Raw genomic sequence first — 24,790 nt, forward strand, 5'->3', positions numbered from 1 at the left:
ATAACTTCATCTAGGAAGCAAACTAGCAAAATTAGAAAATAAAAATTAATATTACTTGCATTGGAATCCATTGGAAAGCAGAATCCTCTCCCCAGGGAACTAGTGGGTGGGATAAACTAGCAGCCTGTAATTTCTGTAATTCATGCTTAAGAACACATTACACGAGAGGTTTCTGGGAATGCTTTAAAATGTGTAAGGGCAGACTGACTGACCTAGGTGGTATATTCTGACTTTCAGACACCAAGATAGCTTGTGGCATTCTGCTCTTCAGCACTAATGTACTGAAGTGGTGCATTATTTACTGGCAAATTCAACAAACCTTTTAGATACTAGGATTAGATTTCTTTGAAAACTAAATATTGTCTTGATGCTTTGGCCTAATATTTTTCCACTTGTCCTTACCCCAGTTACATTTTTTTTTCATAAAGAAGAATTTTTATTTGGCTAACTATTCTGTTGCTTTGTGATCTTTTGCTTTTAACTTAGCATTTGAGGCCATTACAAAATGTAGCTTTTAGCACATAATTAATATTGTGAAGAATTTTGACCTATAAAGTACTGTCATTGATAGGCTGCTCAGTCCGTGCGGCGCAGATTCTCTGTAGCATTGAAACATTTTCTAATGGAATTGATAATTTGAGATCAGTTGAGGGCAGTGGTTGTAAAAGTTGAAATTGTGAGGCTCTCTATTGGTTTATGGGAAGAAATACTAGAATGTGGTTGATATATTGTGCACCCCAATAAACTTATTTGGGGTCAGAGAACAGAACAACCACTCAAGGTCTCATGCATGTTAGAAAAGTGCACTGTTACTGAGCTACATCCCAGGATTTTTTTTTTTTTTGAGATAATATTCCATTATGTAGCCCTGACTGGCATAGAACTCATAATCCTCTTGCCTTATATTATATAGTTTCTAATATAGCTGTCACAAATTGGCAGGGAAAATATTGATGGATGTCATTTCTTTTCTTCTTTTTTTTTTGTTTTTTCGAGACAGGGTTTCTCAGTTTAACATTCCTGGATGTGCTGGAACTCACTCTGTAGACCAGGCTGGTCTCGAACTCATTGAGATCCACCTGCCGCTGCCTCCCAAGTGCTGGGATTAAAGGCATGCGCCACCACTGCCCGGCCATATTATTAGACTTTTAAGGGTTTAGAAATGTTATGAGTGCTGGGATTAAAGGCCACCACTGCCTGACTTTATTTATTTATTTCTTTTTTAAAGATTGTTATTTTTCCTTTTATCGAAAATATTTTTCTCACATAATATATCCTTATTACAGTTTCCTCTCCCTCTACTACTCCTATTTCCTACCCACCTCCCGTTTATCCAGATCCACATCCGTTGTCTCTCATTAAAAAACAAAAAGGCTTCTATGGTATAATAATAAAGAAAAAAAAGATAAAAACTAACCCATTTGAATAGGATAAAACAAAGAAACAGAAGGAAAGGAGCCCAAGAGAATGCACAAGAAACAGACTCACTCATTTGCACATTCAGGACTCCCATAAAAACACTAAACTGGAAGCCCATGGAACCCCATATATATAAACTTAATTTTCATTTGCAAGTGGTTTTCATTTGGAGATGGTGTCTGGGTTAGGGTTGACTTCTCCTTTCAGCTCTAGGACCCAAAATGGAGCAAACCCATGCAGATCCTCTGCATACTGCCTCAGTTTCTGTGAGTTCATATGCGACTTGTTACTGTTGATGTAGAGGGTGTTGTTTTCTTGGTGTCCTCCATCCCCTGTAGCCCCTACATTCTTGCTGCCTCCTCTACTGAGGGGTTCTCTGAGTCCTGAGGAGGAGAATTTGATGAAGACATCCCATTTAGGACTGAGTTTTTCAAGGTCTCTCACTTTTGCATCATGTCTTGCTGTGGGTCTTTGTATTTATTCCCATTTGCTTCAGGAAGAAGCTTTTCTGAGCGAGGTACTGATCTGTGAGTATAGCAGAGTGTCATTAAAAGTAATTTTATTGCTACTTTTCTCTTTCCTTTTAGTATTTTGTTTTAGCCTTGGTCCTTGGGCTCTTTAGTCTCAGGTTCTTGGTCACCCAGACAGTGTTGGTTATGGTTCCGTCTTGTGGAGAGGGTCTTAAGTTAAATCAGATATTGGTTGGTTACTCCCACAAGCTTTGTGCCACTATTTTACTGATGTATCTTGCATGCTGAACATTGTAGATCAAAGGGTTTGTGGCTGAGTGTATGTTTCTCATTTGGTAGTGTGCAGAGTACCTTCCTGTACCAAAGAAGCTAGAATAGAGAGGTAAAGTCTCTATGTAGGCACCAGTTCGACTTCTCCATGTTTAGTGAGTTGCGTAGATGTTGTCTTCAACAAAGGGATATTGCTGTCAGTTTGTGGAAAGCAACCTTGGCAACAGCCTGGGTTGTTCGGAGGTTCCCATGGGAACCCTTTGGCCAACAACTCAATTACATGTAACCCAATCCTAGGACTGGAAGTTTCATTTGGTGACAAGAATGTCCAGTTTGGGCTCTGTCTCCTTCATTATTTGGCAATTTTATTTAGATTGCCTTCATATATGCATACATTTTAGGAAACTTCTACTGTATTCTACTGTATCCCTCAAATGACTCTTAATTTTAGCTCTCTCTCCCATATTCTCTCCCTTTTCCCTCTTTTCCCTTCCCCTCTCCCCCGATCTTCCTGTTCTAGTCCTCTCTCACCCCCACATCCATCTATAACTGTATTCTATTTCCCTTTCCTAGGGAGATATATCCCAGCCCCCCATCAGCCCCTTACTCTATGCCTAACTTCTTGATTTTATGCATTGTAGCCTGGTTATCATTGATTTAACAGCTAATATCCATATATGAACAAATATATACCATATTTGTCTTTGATTCTGAGTTATCTCATTCAGGATGATTTTTTTCTTAGTTCCATTTATTTACCTTCAAATTTTATTTCATTTTTTTAAATGGCTGAGTAGTATTTCATTGTGTAAATGAACTACATTTTATTTATCCATTCTTTTGTTGAGGGACATCTTGGTTGTTTCAAATTTATGGCTGCTATGAGTAGAGCAGCAATGAACATGGTTGAACAAGTGTCTCTGTGGTAGGGTGAAGTATCTTTTGGGTATATGCCCATGAAGGTATAGCTGGATCTTGAGGTAGGTTGATTCCCATCTTCTTGAGGATCCTCCGCACAGATTTCTATAGTGACCCTATGAGTTTGCACTCTCAGCAGCAACGGAGGAGTGTTCCCTTACTCCACATCCTTGCCAGCATGAGCTGTCATCTTTTTAAAATTGATCTTAGCCATTCTGATAGGTGTAAGATGAAATTTCAAGGTAGTTTTGATTTGCATATCCCTGGTTAAGGATGTTGGACATTTTTTTTAAGTATTTCTTAGCCATTTGAGTTTCTTCTTTTGAGAAGTCTCTGTTTAAACCTGTACCCCATTTTTAAATTGGGTTATTTGTTTTTTTGATATCCATTTTTGAATTCTTTATTCATTTTGGATATTAGCTCTTTATTGAATAGGCATTTGGTAAAAAAAGAATCTTTTCCTATTCCGCAGACTCCCGTTTTGTTTTATTGACCATGTTCTTTGCTGTGCAGAAGCTTCTCAGTTTTATGAGGTCCCATTTATTAATTTTTGTTCTTAGTGCTTGTGCTGTGTTCTGTTGGGAAAGTCTATTCCTGTGCCAATGACTTCATGACTATTCCCCAATTTCTCTTCTATCAGATTCAGTGTTTATGTTGAGGTCTTTGATCTATTTTGAGTTGAGTTTTGTACAGGGTGATAAGCATGGGTCTATTTGGATTCTTCTGTTTATAGCTGTCCAGTTTATCAGCACATTTGTTGAAGATATGTCTTTTTTCCCCCATATGCATTTTTAGTTTCATTATCAAAAATCAGGTGTCCATAGGTATGTGGATTTTTGTTTGGGTGTTCAGTTTGATTTTATTGATCAATGAGTCTGTTTTTGAGCTGTAGTCCTGTAGTGCATCTTGAAGTCAGGGATGATGGGATGATGATACCTCCAACAGTTCTTTTATTATTCAGGATTATTTCACTTATCCTGTTTTTTTTTTTTTTTTTTTTTTTTTTTGTGTGTGTGTGTGTGTGTGTGTGTGTGTGTGTGTGTGTGCTTATATGGAGCTAACAATTGTCCTTTTAAGATCTGTGAAGAATTGTGTTTGGGATTTTGATGACGATTGCATTGAATCTGTAGATTGCTTTTGGTATAATAGCCATTTTTATTATATTAATTCTACCAATCCATGAGCATGGAAGATTGTTTCAAAAAGATTTAATTATTTTTGTTTCATGTTTATCAGTGTTTTGTTTGCATGTATGTAAGTGTGAAATGTGCTCAGATGCTAGAAGAGGGTGTTGGATACCTTGGAATTGGAATTACAGATAGTTGTAAGATGCCATGTGGGTGCTGGAAACCAAACCTGGATTGTCTTCAAAAAGCTACACATGCTCATATCCTCTGAGCCATGGAAGTCATTTCCAATAAAAAATGAGTATCTTCTTATTAACTGCACTGAATTTGAGCAATGATCACTCAAACACACTGGAAGAATAGCCCAAGTCATAGTTGTGTAAAGTATTAGTATCCACTCTCATTGACAGTGAAACCTATAATGATAATTATTGTGCCTTGTGGTATTGTCTAATCTAATGTCTCTATGAACATTAATAAGTAATTAAAATCCCATTTTAAGTTTGTTTGTTAATTTAAACCATGAGTTATCCTTTAAAAAGTTATGTTTCTGTATGTTTTATAATGTACATATTTTCACAGAGGTACACATAGTTTATACAACCCCCACCAAAAAATTTAAATCTACAAATGAGTGAAAGAATTTGGAGCATGAATTCTTTCCAAATAAGTTTTGATGAAAATGTGTTACATTTTTAGTTGAGTAACCTTGGCTGTGTGTGTCTCTGTGTCTGTAACCTATGTCAGACTAGAACTTTCTATGTAGCCTAGATTTGTCTTGAAATCTTCATATTCCTGTTGGCTCAGCTTCTTAAGCCTTGGGATTACAGGTATGAGTCACCATGCTTGACTTGTATAATCATTTTAATTACACCATCAAAATGTTTTATACATTATCTTGTTATAATACTGTTGTTGTTAAATCATCTTCAGTTGATGTTCCCATGTTGAAGTAGTAAAATAATGAGTGCTATTAGTAGGTTATAGAATTAGTCATTATACATGAAGTAGATATTTAGTGCTATGATCTCTAGAACTTGCTCATAATGGAAGTTGGATCTAAGTCAAGAAATGTGAGTTGTTAAATATTTTTAAGAAGTGCTTCTTTAATAATTCTGAGGACAGATAAGCACATGCTAATTGTATTCTAGCAAATCTTTTAAGTGCTTTCATTTAATAGATAGCTGAGAATTATTTATCATAATTCTGCTCATTGAATCAAAATTAATACCCAAGTAGAGCTTGAATAGTCTTTTTCCTTCTACATTAAATAGGCTAGGCATTTGCTCTGTTATTACTGTTAAAGTGTTCATACAGGCTTCAAAGGTAGCAATCAACTCAGAATTAATTAGTGGAATCAAAATGAATGAGGTTTTGCTATATTGAGTAATTTCTAGTCTATGCTAGTTTTCTTTATATGAATTGTACTAGCATTTTCTTGAAAGAAGGAAAATACTTGAAAAACAGAGGACCACATTTTCTTATGAATTAAGTACCTCTAATAACTGTGCTTTCTTGGACTTAGTGATACTGATTTTTTTTTTTTGCACATGTGTGTTTTCATTCTTGATTATTTTGCTTGTTTCAAGGCTGTTTATTGTAATAAAGTTAAAGTTAATTCTTCAAATACTTTTTATTATTTACAGAGGTTGTATGTAATTTTTATAAATGACCAAACAGGATTTTGATACTTGCCAATTTCATCATTATTGCATTGTAAGAGAAGAGAAATCATGGGGACTGGGTATGTAATTCTATTGTTAGAGTGCCTGCTAATATGAGTGATGTCCTGAGTTTATTCTCTGATGCCACAGAAAGCCAGACCTGGTGGTGACATATCACTATAGTTCTAACACTTGGTTGTTGGAGACAGGATGATAAGTTCAACATCATCTTTACCTGTATAAAGAGTTTAAGGCCAGTGTGAGAAACATGCTGAAGTTCAAGGTCATCTTTGGCCACATAGTGAGCTTGTATTTAGGGAAATTTAAGTGTTAAGAAGATGTATTGTGTGAACACGAAGAGATTGTGGCATTATAGTTTTCTTCAAAACAAATGTGTGTGTGTGCACACACACGTGCGTGCATGAAGGTATCTACACTTGGATGTGAGCTTGGATTGTAGGTCAGAAGAGGATGTCTAGTGCCCTCCTATCACTCTCAGCATGTTTCTTTGAGGCAGGGTCTCTCCCTGAACTTGGGACTAGCATCTTGCCTGGGTTGGACCCTGAAAGCTGCAGAGATCCTCCTGTGTCTGCCCCTTCTGGGCTGTGGGAGGCATGTTGGTGCTGCTTGGCTTGTTGCTTAGGTGCTCTGATTTGAATTCCTGTCCTTATGATCCCAGAACAAACACTCTTAACTGATGACTCATTCCTCCAGCTTCACATTATAGCATCTTTTAAAACAGTAATGTCCCATTGTCTACTTGTAAAGTTTGTGCTGTGCTCTTAGCTAATATTTGTTTTGTATTCCCCTTTTCCTCTGTATAAGAGCAATATGATCAAACACTTTTCAGTATTCTTATGAAGATGTATTACATTCTTTTCATTTTTGGAATGAGCCAGCTGCATATCTTGGGGAAGGGGAAGGTCTGACAGTTAAACTGCTCAGGAGGGTTTCCTGTTCCTAGGAATTTTTCTCATTGAGTGGCTCTACTCCTTTTGGCCCCCTTATCAGTGTGTTAGTTACTTTCATATTATTGTGTTAAAATATCATGTCCACAGTGCTGTGTGGAAAGAAAGATTTATTTGGGTTTGTGCTTCTAGAGAGAGAAGGGTCCATCATTCCAGGGAAGTGTCAGATACAACATCGGGCATGGTGGCTGCAGTAGTAGCTGAGCATTCACATCTTGAACCACAGCACAAAGCAGGGAGAACATACTGGGAATGGTGTGAGGCTTTGAAACTTCAAAGCCTACCCCCAGTGACACACCACCCCGAACAAGGCCACCACTAACTCTTCCCAAGAAGTTCCACCAACTGGGGATCAAGATTTTAAATATATGAGCCTATGGAGGACATTCTCATTCAAGCTATCACAAAGCCTATTGCCAGTGACATGCTTCCTCCAGCAAGGCCACACTTCCTAAACTTACCCAAACAGCATCAGTGTTTAGTGGTTGTCTGTAGCTGTGTAGCTTTGATGTTGACATCCGCAGTAGATCCTAATCCTGGGCATAACCAGCAGAGGAAATAATACTAACTAATATTTCTCAATATTTTAAATGAAATTCATTTACACTTGACAAGTTGCAAATTCACCAGTTATAGATGAGGCACTAATTAAAGACTAGCTCTTTTTTTTAAGATAGGGTTTCACTGTGTAGCCCAAACTGGCTTCTGAGTCCTTCAACCCCCATCCCGCCACACACCCAGTGAAACACTGTCTAACGAAAGAGCTAATGGGTGGTGGTGGTAGTGTGTGGTGGTGTGTGTGTGTGTGTGTGTGTGTGTGTGTGTGTATGTATGTGTGTGTGTATGCGTGCATGCACGCATGGGTGGTGGTGGTGGTGTGTGTGTGTGGGTAGGTGGTTGCCAGAGGTTGGTGTTGGTTGTCTTCCTCAGTTGGTCTTCATCTTAGTTTTTAAGAGATGTTTTCTCCCTGGGATCTGGAGCTCACTAATTGGCTGGACTGCATACTGTCAGGTCCCAGGATTGGCCTGTCTCGTCTTTCCTAGAACTGGTCTTGCAACTGTGGACCACCATGTTTGACTCTCACTGTGGGTGCTGGGGATCCACATTTAGGTCCTTATGTGCAGCAGTCAATTCCCGGATTAGATGCTTTTATTGGAGATTTTAGAGAGCTCATGAGTTGAAACAGTAAAACCAAAAGTAGTGGAGAAGGGTTGAGTGCTGTGGCTAAGCAGCAGCCTTGGCGGAAGCATGCGAGCTGAGGGAAAGTCATGCTTTCTAGGAATGCTTCTTTTCAGGTAGTCGTGATCAGAGATAAAGAGCACCGTTTCTTATTAGAGAAATAAATAAAACCATCTTTAAAATGGTTAAATACCAGATGCAAAATAGAAAACTAATTATCTACTGATAGAGCACTCACCTCTTTTTATAAAATGAGTGAATTATTTGGCAAATCCAAAGTTAGTACTAATGATAATTCATATATGCAAGGCATCCATTTTATTAAACTGTGTTTTATCTGGAGTTAGCAATATATGTCTTGTGCAACTGATTGATAGCATATGTTTTATATAATAATTGAAAGTAAAGGCCTCATGATGTGTGTATTTGCCCAGTTTTATTCTATTTTGGCTAAATTTGAATTATTTTTTAGTTTGCCAGTTTATTTTTATTTATTTGGTAATTGGAAAACTAATTTGTATGTGTCAATTGATAGTATATTTTTTAAAGAAAAAAGTCATTGAATATTTATAAACAAGCTTAATAAGTGCCCAAGACAGTTCTGTGTAATACTTTAAGTAAAGTTTGTAGTGTCTCTCTAAATTTAGTTTTCTTTCTTTCTTTTTTTCTTCTTCTTCTATTTTTTTCTTGGTATTTTTTGAGACAGTGTTTCTCTGTGTAGTTTTGGTGCCTGTCCTGGAACTCGCTCTGTAGCCCAGGCTGACCTCGAACTCACAGAGATCTGCCTGCCTCTGCCTCCTGAGTGCTGGGATTAAAGACATGTGCCACTACTGCCCAGCCTAAACTTAGTTGTCTTAACTTTAAAGTTACTTACAATTATAAACATTCGCCAGAGTCCAAATGTAGCTAACTCATAGTGAGACAGAATAGACAAAGCAGGCGGGACCACCGAGACCCACATTCACATCCAGTGCTCACGGTGCTGCACTGTGATAAAGAGAAAACTTAGTGTGGAGCTTTGAGCATTCACAACAGGAAAGGACCCAAGCACACCAGCCCCCCAAGTGTGCTTGAATAAGAAGATTATGGTCAAACAAGTTTAGAGATGAATGATGTTGTACATCCTTGAAGCACAGTTATGTGAATTGTAAAGATTTTGGGAGATCTGCAGTTAAAATTAGATTAATTAATTAAATTAATTAATTAAGATTAGTACTATAATTCTAGTTCTTGGTTGAGGCAGGCATATCATGAGTCTGAGGCCAGCCTGGGCTACACCAAGACACTTGGCTCAAACACAAAACAAAATAAAACAAACACCAACACAGTGTCAATAAAACAAAAGCTGTACAGCTTCCGGAATATTTGCTGCCCCTCAGTCCCCACCCCTTTCATCTAACACCGGTTGGCATTTCTTACTTTGAGAATTAGTGAAATGTTGCTTTTAGATCATAGCAGTGTTTTTGTGTAGGAGAAGCAGAGCATTGTACATTTGCAGGTTTCTCTCTCGGTCCTATAAAAGCAGATTATGTGCAGCATTATGGGCCTTATTTCTTAAGAAGTCATCCTAATAAATTCAGATGATTGCTTTCATGTGGTTAAATTTTAATTTGCTTACAAATTGTCCTATAGAAAGTAAAAATATTTAGTTTTTAATTTGCTATACTGTAGATTCAGCTCTCTCTTGCTAGTGAAAATCTTTACTTTCTTTGCTTATTTATAAACGACATTGTTGTAAGAGGAAATTGAAGGGAAGAAAGTAGCCATTTGGAGGGCAGAAACTAGCGGTGAGCAGGGACTACTCTGAAGACTGTTTAATCGGGTGTCCTATGGTTGGTTGAAGTGCTGCGCCTTCTGGCATTATAAATAGACACCACGAAGGGAACAGGAATGCCACCTGCAGATAGTGTGTGATAGCTGTGGTGCTCAAGGATGATTGTGTTTGCAGGACCGTGAGGAGATTACATCTGAACAAAAGGGCAGGGAGGAGCATGGGTCTAAGTGAGTCCTGAAGAGAAAGAAAGACCACAGAAAGTGTCTCTCTCAGGAAACAAAGAAAAGTTAGTTCATGTTGTGGAAAGAGAATACCTAACAGACCACCTGACCCCTACCTCCCTGCTGCCCAGTTTTGCCTTCTCAGATGTGGCAATCATTTTTGTGAGGTCTTTTTCATATTTCAGTGACATCTTCCCAGTCTTTAACGTTTGCATTATTCGACATTTCAAGAGCATATCTTTTTTGAACCAGAAACTTTTATTTATAATCTCAAGGAAGAAATTGTTCAAAATGGCTGAATATTATGGTTGTTTTTCAGTGGAGTATACATATAAGTAATTTGCATTTAAGTTATTGGGAGACAAGATCTATCTTATTCTAATTTTAATGTAACTATAATGCAAGTTTCTTCTTCTTTTTTTAGGCAAGAGTTCAACATTGCATCTGTTCTGTAGCCAGTGACCACTCAGTAGGACTTCTAAGTTTGCGGGAGAAAAAATGCATCATGTTGGCGTCTCGCCACCTGTTTCCTATTCAGGTGATCAAGTGGAGGCCTTCTGACGACTACCTGGTGGTGGGATGCACAGATGGCTCTGTGTATGTCTGGCAGATGGACACTGGTAAGAATAAAGGTGGAGAGGAAATAGAAAGTTCAAAGGATGCATTTGATTTCCTGAAAATAGCTCTTCATATGCAAATAAAGCTCAAAAATGTATTTCTATTTCTCATAACTATCCTCTCTCATCTTGTTTTTATCTATAAAGACATATGTAGCATTCATCTATTTGTTGTACATTGTTAGATCATGTAGAGTGGTTCCACAGTTCTTAAAGGCATGCAATTGAGGGTCATGTGCAGATGACGACAACTATGCAGTGATGTCTATATTATTTGTGGGATTAATCGCCAAGTAAGCTGAAAGAGCCAGTTTTGTCTCATGTTCAGAAACAGTAGAAAAAGATAAAACCAATTTTTATTTGAATAGCAGAAAAGTGATGCGGGCCAGGTACTTTTAGGAGCCAAATTGAAATGGAGATTGTAGACTTTAGGGACAACAGGTAGAATTCGACTTTCACTTTTATGTATGGGCTATATTATAGACTAAATATTGCTTAGCTGAAAAGCACAGATGCTGATAGATGTGCACACACAGATCAATACAGTTTTACTAGGAATATTTAGGCAGGTAACAACGTTTTAGCTTCATTTTTTTTTTTTAAAGCATGTTTGATTCTACTTTTGCAATCTTAAGTAATAATGTATCAGTAATTAATTTTTTTGAGTGATAGTTTACCAATTATTTAAAATGATTCTACTAAGTGTCTTTATTCTACTAAATATTTTCCCCTCAGTTTGTTGTACATAGTCCTTTGGAAGCAGATTGGAGACATATTTTTGCATATACTACCACAGAGTAGGGAATACTTTTCAGGCCCTTGGGAAATAAGTACACACATCTGCTGCAATCTTGACAAGAGGAAGCATTCTTGAAATCTGACAAGACTTCTTTTGCATTTAGCTCTTTATTCTGTTTCATATTGTAAAAGAGAGTAATATTTTCTGTTATATTTTAAAAGCACTAAAGATTAAAAGAGAAGAAAGGCACGGTGATGTCATACAGCTCTGTGGTAAACATTAGCACTGTGACATATTTCTTTCTGATCTACTTTTGGGTATTTTATTTTTAAGAAAGCAATTTAGTTTTTTTTTCTACACTTCTTTTCTTTTCTTTTTTATATTTTTATTATTTTATTTTTCTACTCACTCCACATACTATCCAAAGATTCCCCCTCCTCCCTCCTCCCACCCCCTAGCTCTCTTTCCCAAGCCATCCCGAATCCCCACATCCCCCAAATCGAGGTCTCCCATGGGGAGTCAGCAGAGCCCAGCACACTGAGTCTAGGCAGGTCCAAGCCCTTTCCCACTGCACCAAGGCTGTGCAAGGTTTCACACCACAGGCACCGGGTTCCAGAAGCCGGCCTATAGACCAGGGACAGATCCCGACCCCCCTGCCCGGGTGCCCTATTTTTGGGTATTTTTAAGAGAAAATTTCTTTGGATGGAGCACTGGCTCAGCTGTAAAGAGCATGTACTGCTCTTGCAGAGGATCCTTGTGAGATTACTAGCACTCTCATGGGCAGCTCACAAACCCCTCCACCCCTGGATCTGACTATTCCCTGGCTTCTGCAGGCACTCCCACTCACATGCAAATATCCACACACATAATTTTAAAAATTGTGTAAAAAAAGAAGGAAAAGTTGAGATTTTTCTGGAAGTTCACTTCTACCACCTCCACACATCTAATCCTGCCTCTCATTATGCAGCTCCTGCACCAGCCCAGCATGAGACAGGCTAGAATCCCTCATCAGACACACACTTACAGGAAGAAGTCCACATGCTGAGGTCATGTTCCAAAAGCATAAGCAATACAAAGTCTGAGACAGTTTTTCCACATCCTCCCACAAGACCCTCAAGTCCCTGTATAATGTTCTTCATGAGAATAACGTAGATGAACCCCAGGATACAGAACTTAAAATACCATAAACTTCATCAAAGAATTCAAGGAGTCTAAAGAAGATGCCACTAAACAGCTCAGTGAACATAAAGGGGATAGCAAGAAATGGCTGAACCATTAGTGATCTAAGAAAGGATTAATTCATGGCTGAATAAAATGACCAAGACATTACAGGATTTGTAAATTGAATTCATTAAAAAGATAGAAATAGTGAAGAGAAATGAAGCTGAATGAAGGTGGAATTGAAAACTTTAATATACCAAAGAAAATTCAGAGGAAAATCTTTAAGGTAGAACAGATCAAGTAGACGACAGAATGTCATGACTCAAAGATAAAGTAGAGGAATTGGACCACTCAATAAAGATTATGAAAAATTAAAAATCATAGACAAAGGAACATGCAAGAACTAAGTGGCACTATGAGAAACCAAATATTTGAATTATAGCATAGATGAAGGAGAAGAATGCAAGTCAATGGCATAGATAAGATCTTTAACAAGATTATGGAAGAAAACTTTCTCAAGTCAAGGAAATTCCTGGGTGCCCTATTTTTGCGTATTTTTAGGGGAAGAATTGTTTTGGATGGAGCTCAGCTGTAACACCCATATACATACAGGAAATACAGAACACCAAGCAGATAGGACATAAAAGAGAGGCCCTACAGCATAATTGTATTTAAAGCACTAAATGCAGCACAAAGAGAACGTATTGACAGGAGCAAGAGAAAGATCATAGGTCTAGAGGAAGAAAGCCCATCAAAATAACCACTGATTTCTAAAGGGGAACTTTGAAAACCAGAAGAGCTTGGAGGATTGCTCACCATTCTGAAAGACCACAACTGTCAGCCTAGATCACTGTACTCAGAAAGACTATCTTCCATGGTTAAGGAGTTAGAAAAAACTTTCCTGGATTCAAACAGGCTAAAAAGATTCCTACTCAGCAGACAAATCCAAAGTAGAATATGAGGAACAATACTTTGAAGTGAAGAAAGACTATGCAGTAAACAAATGAAGCTATAATTGCTGAAACAAAATGTATGACTAAAAAAATAAACAACAGAACCCCCAAACCCTAAAATGCTGCATTTACCACACACTTTTCTTTTAAAAATAACTTGAAATATTAGTGGCCTCAGTTCTTGGGTCAAAAGACATATGTTAGCTGAATGGGTTAAGTAGCAAAATCCATTTTTCTGTTGTACTAGCAGCTCATCTTAGCTTGAAAAATAGGCAGCACATTAAAGTGAAGTAATGGAGAAGAGTGCCACCAGAAAACAAGACCATAAAGCAAGCAGTGATGCTACCCTGTTATTTGACAAAATAGACTGCAAGTTAAAACTAACCAGAAGAGATGAAAAAGACTCTTCATCATAATCAAGAGGACAGTTAACCAAGAGGACATTACAATTCTAAAATATATGTAAAACTTCTGGTGAACCCAATTTCATAAAAAAGTGTACCACTGAAATTAAATATGTAGATTACGATCATCCCACTAACAGTGAGTGGTTCCAATAACACTTTCTCCAGTAGACAGGTTATCTGGACAGAGAGAGAGAGAGAGAGAGAGATTGAGAGATAGAGACAGAGACAGAGAGAGACAGACAGAGAGAGACAGAGACAGAGAGAGACAGAGAGAGACAGAGACAGACAGACACACAGAGAGACAGACACACAGAGAGAGGGGATCAGAATTAATTGACATTGTACATCAAATGGACTTAACAAATATCTACAGAATATTCCACCCAAACCCCAAAAGAGTGTATGTCTACCCAGTGGACAATGGACAAAAAACAAATCTTAATAAATCCAGAAAGATTGAAATAGCTCTGTGTATCCTATTATTTGACCATAGTGCCACAAAACTTAAAATTAACAGTAAAGAAATCACTATTAGTATATAGCACAGAAACTTACTGAGATGAAACAAATCATCACTGAATGATGAATGGGTCAATGAAATAAAAAAAAGGAATAAAATAATTCCTGGAACTAAATGACAATATAAACACAATACAATAAAACCTCTGGGACACATTAAAAACAGTTCTGCAAGGGAAACTGTAGCTCTAAGTGCCTTCATTAAAAAGTCAGAAGGAGCACAGATGAATGTCTTGATGATATAAGTCAAGAATTTCCAAAAACAAGAACAAACTATACCAAAATCTAGAATATGACAAGAAATAATAAAGATCAGAGCACAAATTATTGAAATAAAGCAATACTAAGAACCAATCTAATATTAACAAGGTCACTAGATCCTTGAGACACCAAAGAAACTCAGACTGTGATAAAAGGATAATTAAAATATCTGTGCTTCATTAAATTGGAAAATGAAAATGAAGAGATCAACAACCTAAGCAGAACCACAATGAATGAAGAGAAAATTCTGATTAAAAACAGCCCAGGCCCAGATGGATCCACAGCAGAATCCTGCCAGACTTTCTAAGATCTACAGCTAATTCTTCTTAAACAATTAAAAAAAAAAAAAAAAAGAAAAGAAAAGAAAAAAAAGAAAGAAAGAAAAAAGAAAAAGCAGAAGCAGAAGGAGCATTTCCTAACTCCATCTGTGAAGCTGGTGTGTCTAATACTCAAACCAGGCGACAACACAAGGGAAAAAAAAAAAAAAAGCAAAGCAAAAACTATAGGCCAACATCTCCAGTGAACACAGATTTCAAAATTCCCGATTACCAACCAGTTATAGGCGTGCATCAAAAAGACTTTTCACTGTCACCAAGTCGATTTTATCCCAGAGATGCAAGGATGGTTCAACAGACACAAATCAGTAAATGGAATAAATCACATACATTGGCTTAAAGACAAAAAGTACACGATCACTTCAAAAGATACAGGAAAACCCCTTTATGAAATCCCGCACGTCTTCATCATAAAAAGCCTAGTGTATAGGACTCAAGGAAACATAGTCCAACATAATTAAGGCTATAGATGACAAAACCAAAGCCAACATCACCCTCGATGAGAAACTTCAGGCAATGTCTATGCATTTGAAAAGGAAAAAAGCAACTAAAGTATGACACATAAATGAATAAGAAAAATATTTAAGGTGTCTAACCTAAAATCAACCAGCAGAGCTGGTTTTTAAGCAAACAGAAAAGCACTCAATATGTGTGAGCACATTTATCTTTGAGTCACCCACTCCCCAAACACTATGATGATGTCTCAGGTAGCTTTCAGAGTTTAAATACACTTCGTACATCAAATCCTGCCTGAACTTGATTTACAGAGCTTCATTTTTTATTGATATGATAAATAAATAAATTTAATAAATAAATAATGTCGATACCTTCAGGATGTACCTTCCTGACTCTCCAGGGGCCTTTATATCACTAGCTACAGCTCGAACAGCAAGAAGAGGAAAGACATGTATCTCCCATCTCAGTTGAAATATAAAATAAATCCGACTTCTCTGTTTTTATCTATTGGCCTTTTTCACCCATGGATTTGCAAGAACTCTATTTTAAGCTGCTAACTAAATATCTAATTAACCAACAAGTAGTTAATACTGCACATAGGCATATTAGAGTGAGCAAACGCCTCAAACTCTGTAGCTTCTTCCTGTGTAGTTCACAGTTCTGGCCTTGAAGAGGAAGTAAGAGACTAGGTAAGGGGCTGGAGAGCGTCTTAGCACTTGAGAGCTCTTGCTGCTATTATTGCAGAAGACTCAAGTTCAGTTCCCAGCATCCACATGGCAGCTTACAACTGTCTGCAACTTTACCGTGACACCTTCTTCTACCCCACTGCAGGCATCGGACATTTGTGCAGTGCACACACATCCATGTAGGCAACACAGTCATACACATAAGAATAATTTAACCGTAAAGAAACTCCTAGTATATAGTTGGTGAGCTGGCAGTTAGAATTATGGAGAAAGTAAAACAGAAAAGAGAGCTTGATAAAATAATCTGGGAGTAAGAACGGTGTTGATGTAGTTCAGGTTATACAGGAGGAAGTTTGTGTTCTAACTTAAGAAGTATGGAGATGGAGATGAATGGAAGGGGAGGCCAGAGAAGGTGCTTTGAAGTAGCTGTGAGTAGAAATAGTACTTATTTCATAAACCCAAGAAATATTTAAGTCATGAAACCAAGAATCACAATGTTGGGGATGTAGCACAGTGGTAGGACACTTTCTTCCTGCCTAGCATGTATGAGGCACTAGGTTGATAACCAGCACTGAAGAAGACATTTTTGCAGACTAAATGGAGGAGACACAGTATTTCCCTTCCTGTTTTTTGCATGCTTCTTAGAGAAAAGCTTCAGAATTATTGAAGTAGTTTTGTTGTTGTTGTTTAATGTTGATAGAAAACTATTAGAAAGGTGATATCATCGATGTTTATATAGTGTGAAAGTGACAGACTGGTCAAGAAAACCCTCCCTTTCTCCAGAAGGGGAAAAGCCTGGTGGAGGTTCTTAAGTCTTGGCTTTGAATTTGATTTTACTGGGAAGGTGTATGAAGTCTTAAGGGAGAAGAATAATTGTGGAATCTCCATTGAAAATTAGTATATAAAGGACGTACAAGGTAATGTTTGTGGGTCAGTACTGATAAGACATTCCTACAAAACCTGCCGTGCCATTCTTTTTCTGTACCTAAACAAACAAAAGTTCACAGTGTTGTGTAATATATGTGGACATGTGGCCTTCCAGGTGCGCTGGATCGCTGTGCGATGGGAATAACAGCGGTGGAGATACTGAACGCTTGCGATGAGGCTGTTCCTGCTGCAGTAGACTCTCTTAGTCATCCAGCAGTCAACCTGAAACAAGCCATGACGAGACGTAGTCTTGCTGCCCTTAAAAATATGGCCCACCATAAGCTGCAAACCCTTGCGACTAACCTCCTGGCTTCTGAGGCCTCTGACAAGGTGAGCTTTGTGTGGAGTTTGAGTCTGTGGGTTCCATGAGAGGTCATTTAGTAATGTAGCTTTGGGGTGTCTCTGAATTCTGGAGAGGAGACATTGATGGAGAACAATCTCGTGGTTTTGTTGGATTTATCCAGCATAATTTTGGAATGTTTGCAGTGCTGAGCATTTTAACAAAGTAAATTGTTTTTTTACCATTTGAAGATCTTGAAATTATATTTACTGAACTCAATCCGATTTTTCTAACTGGTATTTACCATCAAGACACTAACTATGTCTCCGTTCGGCAGGAGGTTGTCCTGTTGAAAAGCACCAGCAGGCCCGGGCCGTTGATGTGGCCCCCCTCCTTTGTTTGGCAAAGCTGAGCCTCTTGTTTGTTTTGTGGTTCTCTTTTATTTCTGATTTCCATTTTTTTAATGGTTAAACTTGTGTATAAATACTGAAGGTGTTGAACGGCTCACCTGTAAACTGATAATTAGCTATTAATTGGTGAATGCTAGCAGTATATGAAATATGGCAGACTCTCTCATTGACCCATATCCTCCAGTAATTGGCAGTGATTTCACCCTTTGAACATTGTTTTTTCCCCAGGACATTAATGTTTTATCAGCCTTGTTGTAGTTTATATTTCATTAGCTGGACTTGTGAAATCCTTCTGTGGTTTTCCTCCGTGCTCTCAGGGCCGTGCCCTAAAGTTTGAGGAGAAATCACAGCCTAAATGTGTTTGTTGTGCTTGTCGTTTGTTTCAAAGGATCATAGATTTGACCCTGGAAGTCATTGTCTCATCATACAATTTAACACTATTTTAATTTTGTGCATATGTGAAAAAAATGTACTAACGAAAGCATGTGTTCATGTTTTATTTTTTTTCTTGTTGATAATTTTAAGAAATAAAAGTCACATTCTTTATCTTAATGGTAGCTCCTAGAAATAAAAAAAAATTAGAAGAAGAATTATATAGCTGGGAAATTAAGAAAAGTAAGCAGGATGTAGTCCTTTTTATGAATGGCTTTAGTAAGTGGTCATGGTTCATTATGGGATTCGACAGTCTTGTGTGTCCCTCTTTTACGAGTGTATTTTATAGTGCAGTTAGTGTTGAAAGCAGCAGACAGCTGCTATAGAGGAAAGCTTGCCTCCACAGAAACCAGTTATAGAAGGGGAAAAAGGCCTAGGAAGCTGAGGCTGCAGGAGGATAATCACTTCATGAAAAATGTATGTTGGCTGTACCATTAAGGATTTCTCTTAACTATTTGTGTATGCTGTCACAGTCTCTGGGAGTTCATATGTTCATCAACCCTGCTGTGTCTAGGAGATGCTCTTTCCCTGGAGTCACTCACTACCTCTGGCTCTTAGAATCTTTTCCAGTTTTTTTTTTCCCCACCCTAAACCTTGAGGGAAGGGATTTGATAGAGACATTCCTTGTAGGGCTGAGCTCTCCAAGGTTTCTTACTGTCTTCACTTGTCCATTTGTAGGCCTCGTGTTGATTATGATATACTGAGGAAGCTTCTCTGATGTGGGCTAAGCAATGAACTGATCTATGGGTACAGCAGAATGCCCTTAGGAGTCAGTTTATTGCTGTGTTCCTTTAGCAGAATAATAGTAGTAGGTTTTCTCCAAGGGCCCATGGCCTCTCTAGTCTCAGTTTCTGGCCTTACTTACAGTGTCAGGTGTGGGTTCCATCTCATGGAATGGGCTTTTAATCCAACCGAAACATGATTACTCCTATAACATTATGCTTCAATGGCACCAGTAAGTCTTGCAAGTAGATTACTATTGTCGGTCACACAGTTCCTAGCTTGGTGACTCTTGTCCTCCTCGGGTAGTGTGTATCTACCTTCCAGTGCTATGAATGCTAGTCACTAGTGGTAAAGCTTCTAGTTGGGCAGCAACGTTATTTCTCCGTGTTCAGTGATGTAAGGGATATCTTCAGCAATAGGGACTTACCATCAAGCTGTAGAAGGTAACCAGTAATACTGGCAATTACCTGTAATGTTTGGGAGTGTAGTCTGTGTGGACCCTTTGGCCAACAACTCAACAAGATGCAACTCATACTGGTACTGGGGATTTTACTTCATATCATATGTCTAGTTCATGCATTGCCTCCTCCATTAAATGGTAACTCCATTTGAGTTCCATTTATATGTGTATATATTTTAGGAAGCTTCTATCATAGTAGGTTTCCATATAGTTTTTCAAAAGGCTTTTAGTGTTAGTTGCCTCCACATATCCCCTGCTTTACATTGCCCTCCCATCCCCCTCTGAATTTAATCCCCCAATTCTAGTTTTCCCCTTATCCCTTTACAACGCTATAATCCATTTTCCCTCCCTTGGAACATCCCCTCATATCCCTTGATCCCTTACGAGCCCCATAACCTCTGTAGATATTCTAAATGATGCACACATATCTAAAGCTTAAATGCTAACATCCACGTATGGGAGAGAACACGCAATATTTGCTATTCTGGGTCTGGGTTACCTCACTCAGGATGATGTTCCTGGCTCCACCCATTTTACCTGTAAATTTCTTAATTCTGTTTTCCTTAACAGTTAAATAATATTCCATTGTTTAAGTGTGCCATATTTTTATTATCCATTCATCAGTTGATGGATGTATAGGTTGTTTCCAGTTCATGGATATTATGAATAGAGCAGCAATGAACATGGGTGAGGAGGGCTATTGGTTAGTTTGGTGTCAACTTGATACAACCTAGAGTCATTTGTAAAGAGGGTCTCTCAGTTGAGAAAATGCTCCACCAGACTGGCTTGTGAGCAAGGGCCTCTTGATGGTTAATGACTGATGTGGGAGGGTCCAGGAAGTTGTTCCTGAGTTGTATAAGAAAACAGGCTGAGTAAGCCAGTGAGAGCAAGCCAATAAGTAGCCTATTTGCTTCTGCTTCAGTTCCTGCCTCCAACTTTCTGCCTTGAGTTCTTGGTCTGACTTCTTTTGATGATGGACTATGATGGGGGAAGTTTAAGTCAAATTAACCTTCTTCTTCAACTTACATTTTGGTCATGGTATGTTACCATAGCAATAGGAAACTAAGACAGCAGGTATCTCTACAGTAAGAGTCCTTTGAACATATGTTCAAAAAGAATATAGCTGGATCTTGTGGTAGATATGTTTTCATCTTTTTGAGGTACCTCTTTACTGATTTCATAGTGACTGTACTGGTTTGCACACCCAGAAGATTTGAGTAAATGTTCCTCTTTCATAGAATCCTCCTTAGCACCTGCTGTCATTTGGTTTATTTATTGATCTTTGCCATTCTGACTGGGGTGAGAGGAAATTTGAAAGTAGTTTTTATTTGCATTTCCCCAGTGGCTAAAGTTGTTAAACTTTTAAAAAGTGTTTCTCAACTATTTTTGTTTCATATTTTGAGAAAACTTTTTAATTCTCCACCCTGTTTTAAAATCTAAAATTTAATATTAAAATAATAGTTTTCTTGATGTTCTGTTTTCTTGGGTTCTTTATATATTTAAATATGTGATAGATGTTGATAAACTGATAAAGATTTTTTTTCTAATTCTATAGGCTGCCACTGAGCTCCAATAGTGGTGTACTTTACTACATAGAAGCTTTTAGCCTCACGAGATCCTTGTTAGTAATTGTCGATCTAAATGCCTATGCTGTCACTGTCCTCTTCAGAAAGTCCTTTCCTGTGCCAATGAATTCAAGTATATCTGGTTTTCTGCTGAGATTCTTCATCTATCTGGAGTTGAGTTTTGTGCAGAGTGATAGATATGGATCTATTTCATTATTCTATATGCATCTATTCAGTTTGACCAACATGATTTCTTGAAGATGTTGTATTCTCTTCAGTGTGTAATTTTTGCTTTGTCAAGATCCAGGTGTCCATAGGTTTGTGGATTTATATTCAAGTCCTCAGTTTTATTTCATTGATCACCATGTCTGTTTTTATGCCAATATCATACTGTTTTTATTATGATAGCTCTGAGGTACAATTTGAAATCTGGGATGGTGATACCTCCAGCAGTTCTTGTATTATTAAGGATCATTTTAGCTAGCCTGGATTTTTGTTTGTTTACCTATGAAGTTGAAGATTGTTTTCAATTTCTCTGAATAATTGTGTTGGGATTTTGATAAGGGTTTGGTTGAGTCTATATATTGCTTTTGGTAGGATGCCCATTTTGCATGGGGACTTGAATTTTTTTTCTCTCGTCTGTATTAAACTTCCTATGGAAAGGCATCAAGTGTTTCTTAGTTTTTATTTTCAGTGTTTAGTATAACTATACATCTGTATATTTTACATGTGTAAAATTTACATGTGTAAATTACTTACAACATGCCCAAGACATTTAGGGAGAAGTTTGTTTGGAAGTGTAGATTGAAATCATATTGTGAAGGTACTTGATTGCAAAGCTGAGGCTTTAACAGACAATTCTGTGATGTTGAGTTGTTTTGAAAGATTTTGTTAAAAAAATTTGTCCTGTTTAGTGATATCTAATAATAGAGTACTAATAAATGTCACCATAGTAAAGTAGTAGGCTACTGTGTTGATACAGTGAGAGGTCATGAGGGCCAGAAATGGGATTAGGCAGTGAAGATAAAGAAGGGCTGGCTTGTGTTCTCAGTGTAAGTTGAACAAATACATCTTCACAGATAAGCATGAGAAGAGTCTGACTTTCAGGACTGTTTCAGAGACACAAGCCCAGTGCTAATAATAGAAATGTAGGGTCTATAGAATAGGCCCTGAGGATTTTAATAGGAGGTGTTGCCTCTTCTGGTGGGAGTATAAGCTGGATGTATGGGTGAGACCAAAACACTGAGAAGGAAGCTCCAGGCTGGGAAGATAGAGCAGTGTTGTCAAATGCTGTCTTCTAAGCAGAGTAGCTGGCAGCGTATTCATCAGAACAGCTTTAACTGCTTGCCGGAGACCCTCAAGATGAGGCCAGTTACCACTCCTTCATAGAAGAAGAGAGTAGAGAGACTCACATGAGGTTCCAGCCACTCCTTCCTATGCTCTCCCAACTTTATGTTATTCTGCCCAAATTGCATATAGTCCCCTGATCTTAAGGTCTCCAGAAGTGATAGAGTATATTGAGTTTGGAAGATTAATTGAAGTGGGGCTCCCTCTGTAGCTATGGAGAAGTCATGATCCATGGTGGAATAAAACTTTTTGATGGTGGAGTTGCTCTGGGCTCATCTCTGCTGTTGTAAGTAACCTTCACCTGTGGTCCACACTTACCTGTGGTTATAGGATAAGATTTAGAGTGTAGTTAGGAATTATGCTGGTCTAACAAAGTGGCTGCAGTAGACTCTCTTTATGATCAATGAACTCACGGCTCTCAGAACTTGGCTGGGTTTCTGGTACCAGGCCTGCCTCCTTCCTGTTGAGTGGTCTTTAAGTCTACTTGGACAGATGTTAATTACCACCAACATGTGAATGCCAGTCACCATTGCATCTTTATGAATATCTTGCTGTGGTGGTCACTGTTATGGTTTGTAGGTGTTACAACAAATAGGACTATTAGTTCCTTCCCTCTTTGGGCAGCTTGCATAGTATTTTCTGGTACTGTAGAAGCTGGACCACAGGAAGTAGCTTTCAGATTAGATCCAGCTCAAATAATCTGAATTCTGTGTCTTATGTGTGTGGTCTACAGCAATAGGGGCTTACCATTAACACAGGTAAGTGTACTTTACATCCTTCATCAAAGAAGCTTCCCTCTACAGCGAATGGAAACCATTACAAAAAATCACAACTGGACATAATGCAGAAATCAATGGATTGTGGAGAGCCTAGCACAAATGGATACATCTGCAGCCTAGCTCCTGCATCATGTTCAGTGTGGAAGTACATGTTTTTAAGCTTTGTGGGCCTGATTTGTCACAGCAACCTAACTATTTTAGTGTGAAAGCAGTTGTGGGTAATATGTGAACAAATGAGTATGATTCCCTTACAGTGAAACTGTTCATGAAACAGGTGGAATGCTCTCTTTGCTGGAGGGCTAGTTTGCTGACTCTTGCCTCAGAAGATAACATTTTTAACTTCAGAGTTGTGGGTGTAGTTTGTCCCTGGAATGGCTTTTGCTTCATTTTTGAAAAGCAGTTAAATGGAATACTTGAGTATGGCTTTTAGTGACAAGTGTGTCTGTGTTCAAATTAAGTCTCTAACTTGCTAGGTGTGGGTTGTGGTGAACAAGTAACCACCCATAGCCTCTTGTCACTCTTGAAACAAGAACCACACTTTGGCAGTGTCCTGTGAGACTCTGTGTTCATATGTATGCCTCCTTCCTTTCATTTTAGTCTTTAACCTTTGACATTCATTGACTAATGAACGAATAACCCGATTTAGTACATTTTAGTCATTTTAAATACACTGCAAATGCTTGGGATGTAATTATAGGCTAAAGATAGACTATTACCTTTTTTTTTTTTTTTTTTTTTTTTTTTTTTTTTTTTTGGTTTTTCAAGACAGGGTTTCTCTGTGTAGCTTTCTGCCTTTCCTAGATCTTGCTCTGTAGAGCAGGCTGGCCTCAAACTCACAAAGACCCACCTGCCTCTGCCTGCCAAGTGCTGGGATTAAAGGCATGTGCCACCACCGCCCAGCCGACTATTATCTTATAAAAAACAGGTTTTAAGTTGTGTCTTCAGATGGTCATATCCTGGAGGGGCAGAGTATGGAAAGGGAAGAACTTTGAAGATACAATGTTTTTTTAGGTGGTAAGAAAATGAAGATGAGTCAATGGAAGAGATAAGAAAAGTTGCAAATATATGTCTAGCTCGCCCATACAGTTGAAAACAACCCTTTGTTTAAAAAAGGTATGTATCAGCAATTGATCAGAGACTGAAATAACATTAACAACTAGGGGTAAAATGTTTTTAGATTTAGTAATTAGGAACATGCCATTGAGAGTTGTTTTGGTAGAGTGAGTTAGCTCAGAAATTAGGGTAGAGTTAACTGAGAAAAAAATGAGGTGATGTGGAAGTAGAGAGTGTGGATGAAATTTGCCTTTAGTGGTTGACAGAGAAAACAGAATTGCTGCAGGGCAGGGTTTGTGTCTTGTTAGATCATCAAATGTGCTGGAAGAAGGGATGACTGGTAGAACATTGTAGGTCGACTCAGTGTTGAGAGCAGAATTTAAGAGTTGATGATGGTGATGAAAGAGAAAGAAGTGAATAAACCAACCTATTCTTAGTGGATAAAAGTAGGCTTTGATAGCTACTAATAGAAAGAAATGGTTAAATATTACAGCTAAAAGGGGAAAGGTATCCTGGCATGTAGCTGGACGTTTTCCTATGTCCCACCCAGTCCCACAGCCACTCAAACCCAAGTAAACACACAGAGGCTTATATTAATTATGAACTTGGCTTCTTGCTAGCTAGCTCTTATATCTTAAATTAACTCATTTCTATTAATCTATGTTTTGCC

At 38.1% G+C, this 24,790-nt stretch overlaps 1 protein-coding gene across 1 annotated transcript in view; it reads left to right on the top strand.

The window, feature by feature from the left end:
* The window catches only part of Wdr7 (WD repeat domain 7), a 301,023-nt gene that overhangs the window by 48,214 nt on the left and 228,019 nt on the right, over window positions 1-24,790 (top strand). Inside the window, 2 exon segments of the mRNA XM_028857247.2 lie at window positions 10,435-10,630; window positions 17,187-17,401. Coding sequence (XP_028713080.1) covers window positions 10,435-10,630; window positions 17,187-17,401 — 411 coding nt within the window.

This window comes from Peromyscus leucopus, chromosome 19, assembly GCF_004664715.2.
Source record: "Peromyscus leucopus breed LL Stock chromosome 19, UCI_PerLeu_2.1, whole genome shotgun sequence".
Lineage (NCBI taxonomy): Eukaryota > Metazoa > Chordata > Mammalia > Rodentia > Cricetidae > Peromyscus > Peromyscus leucopus.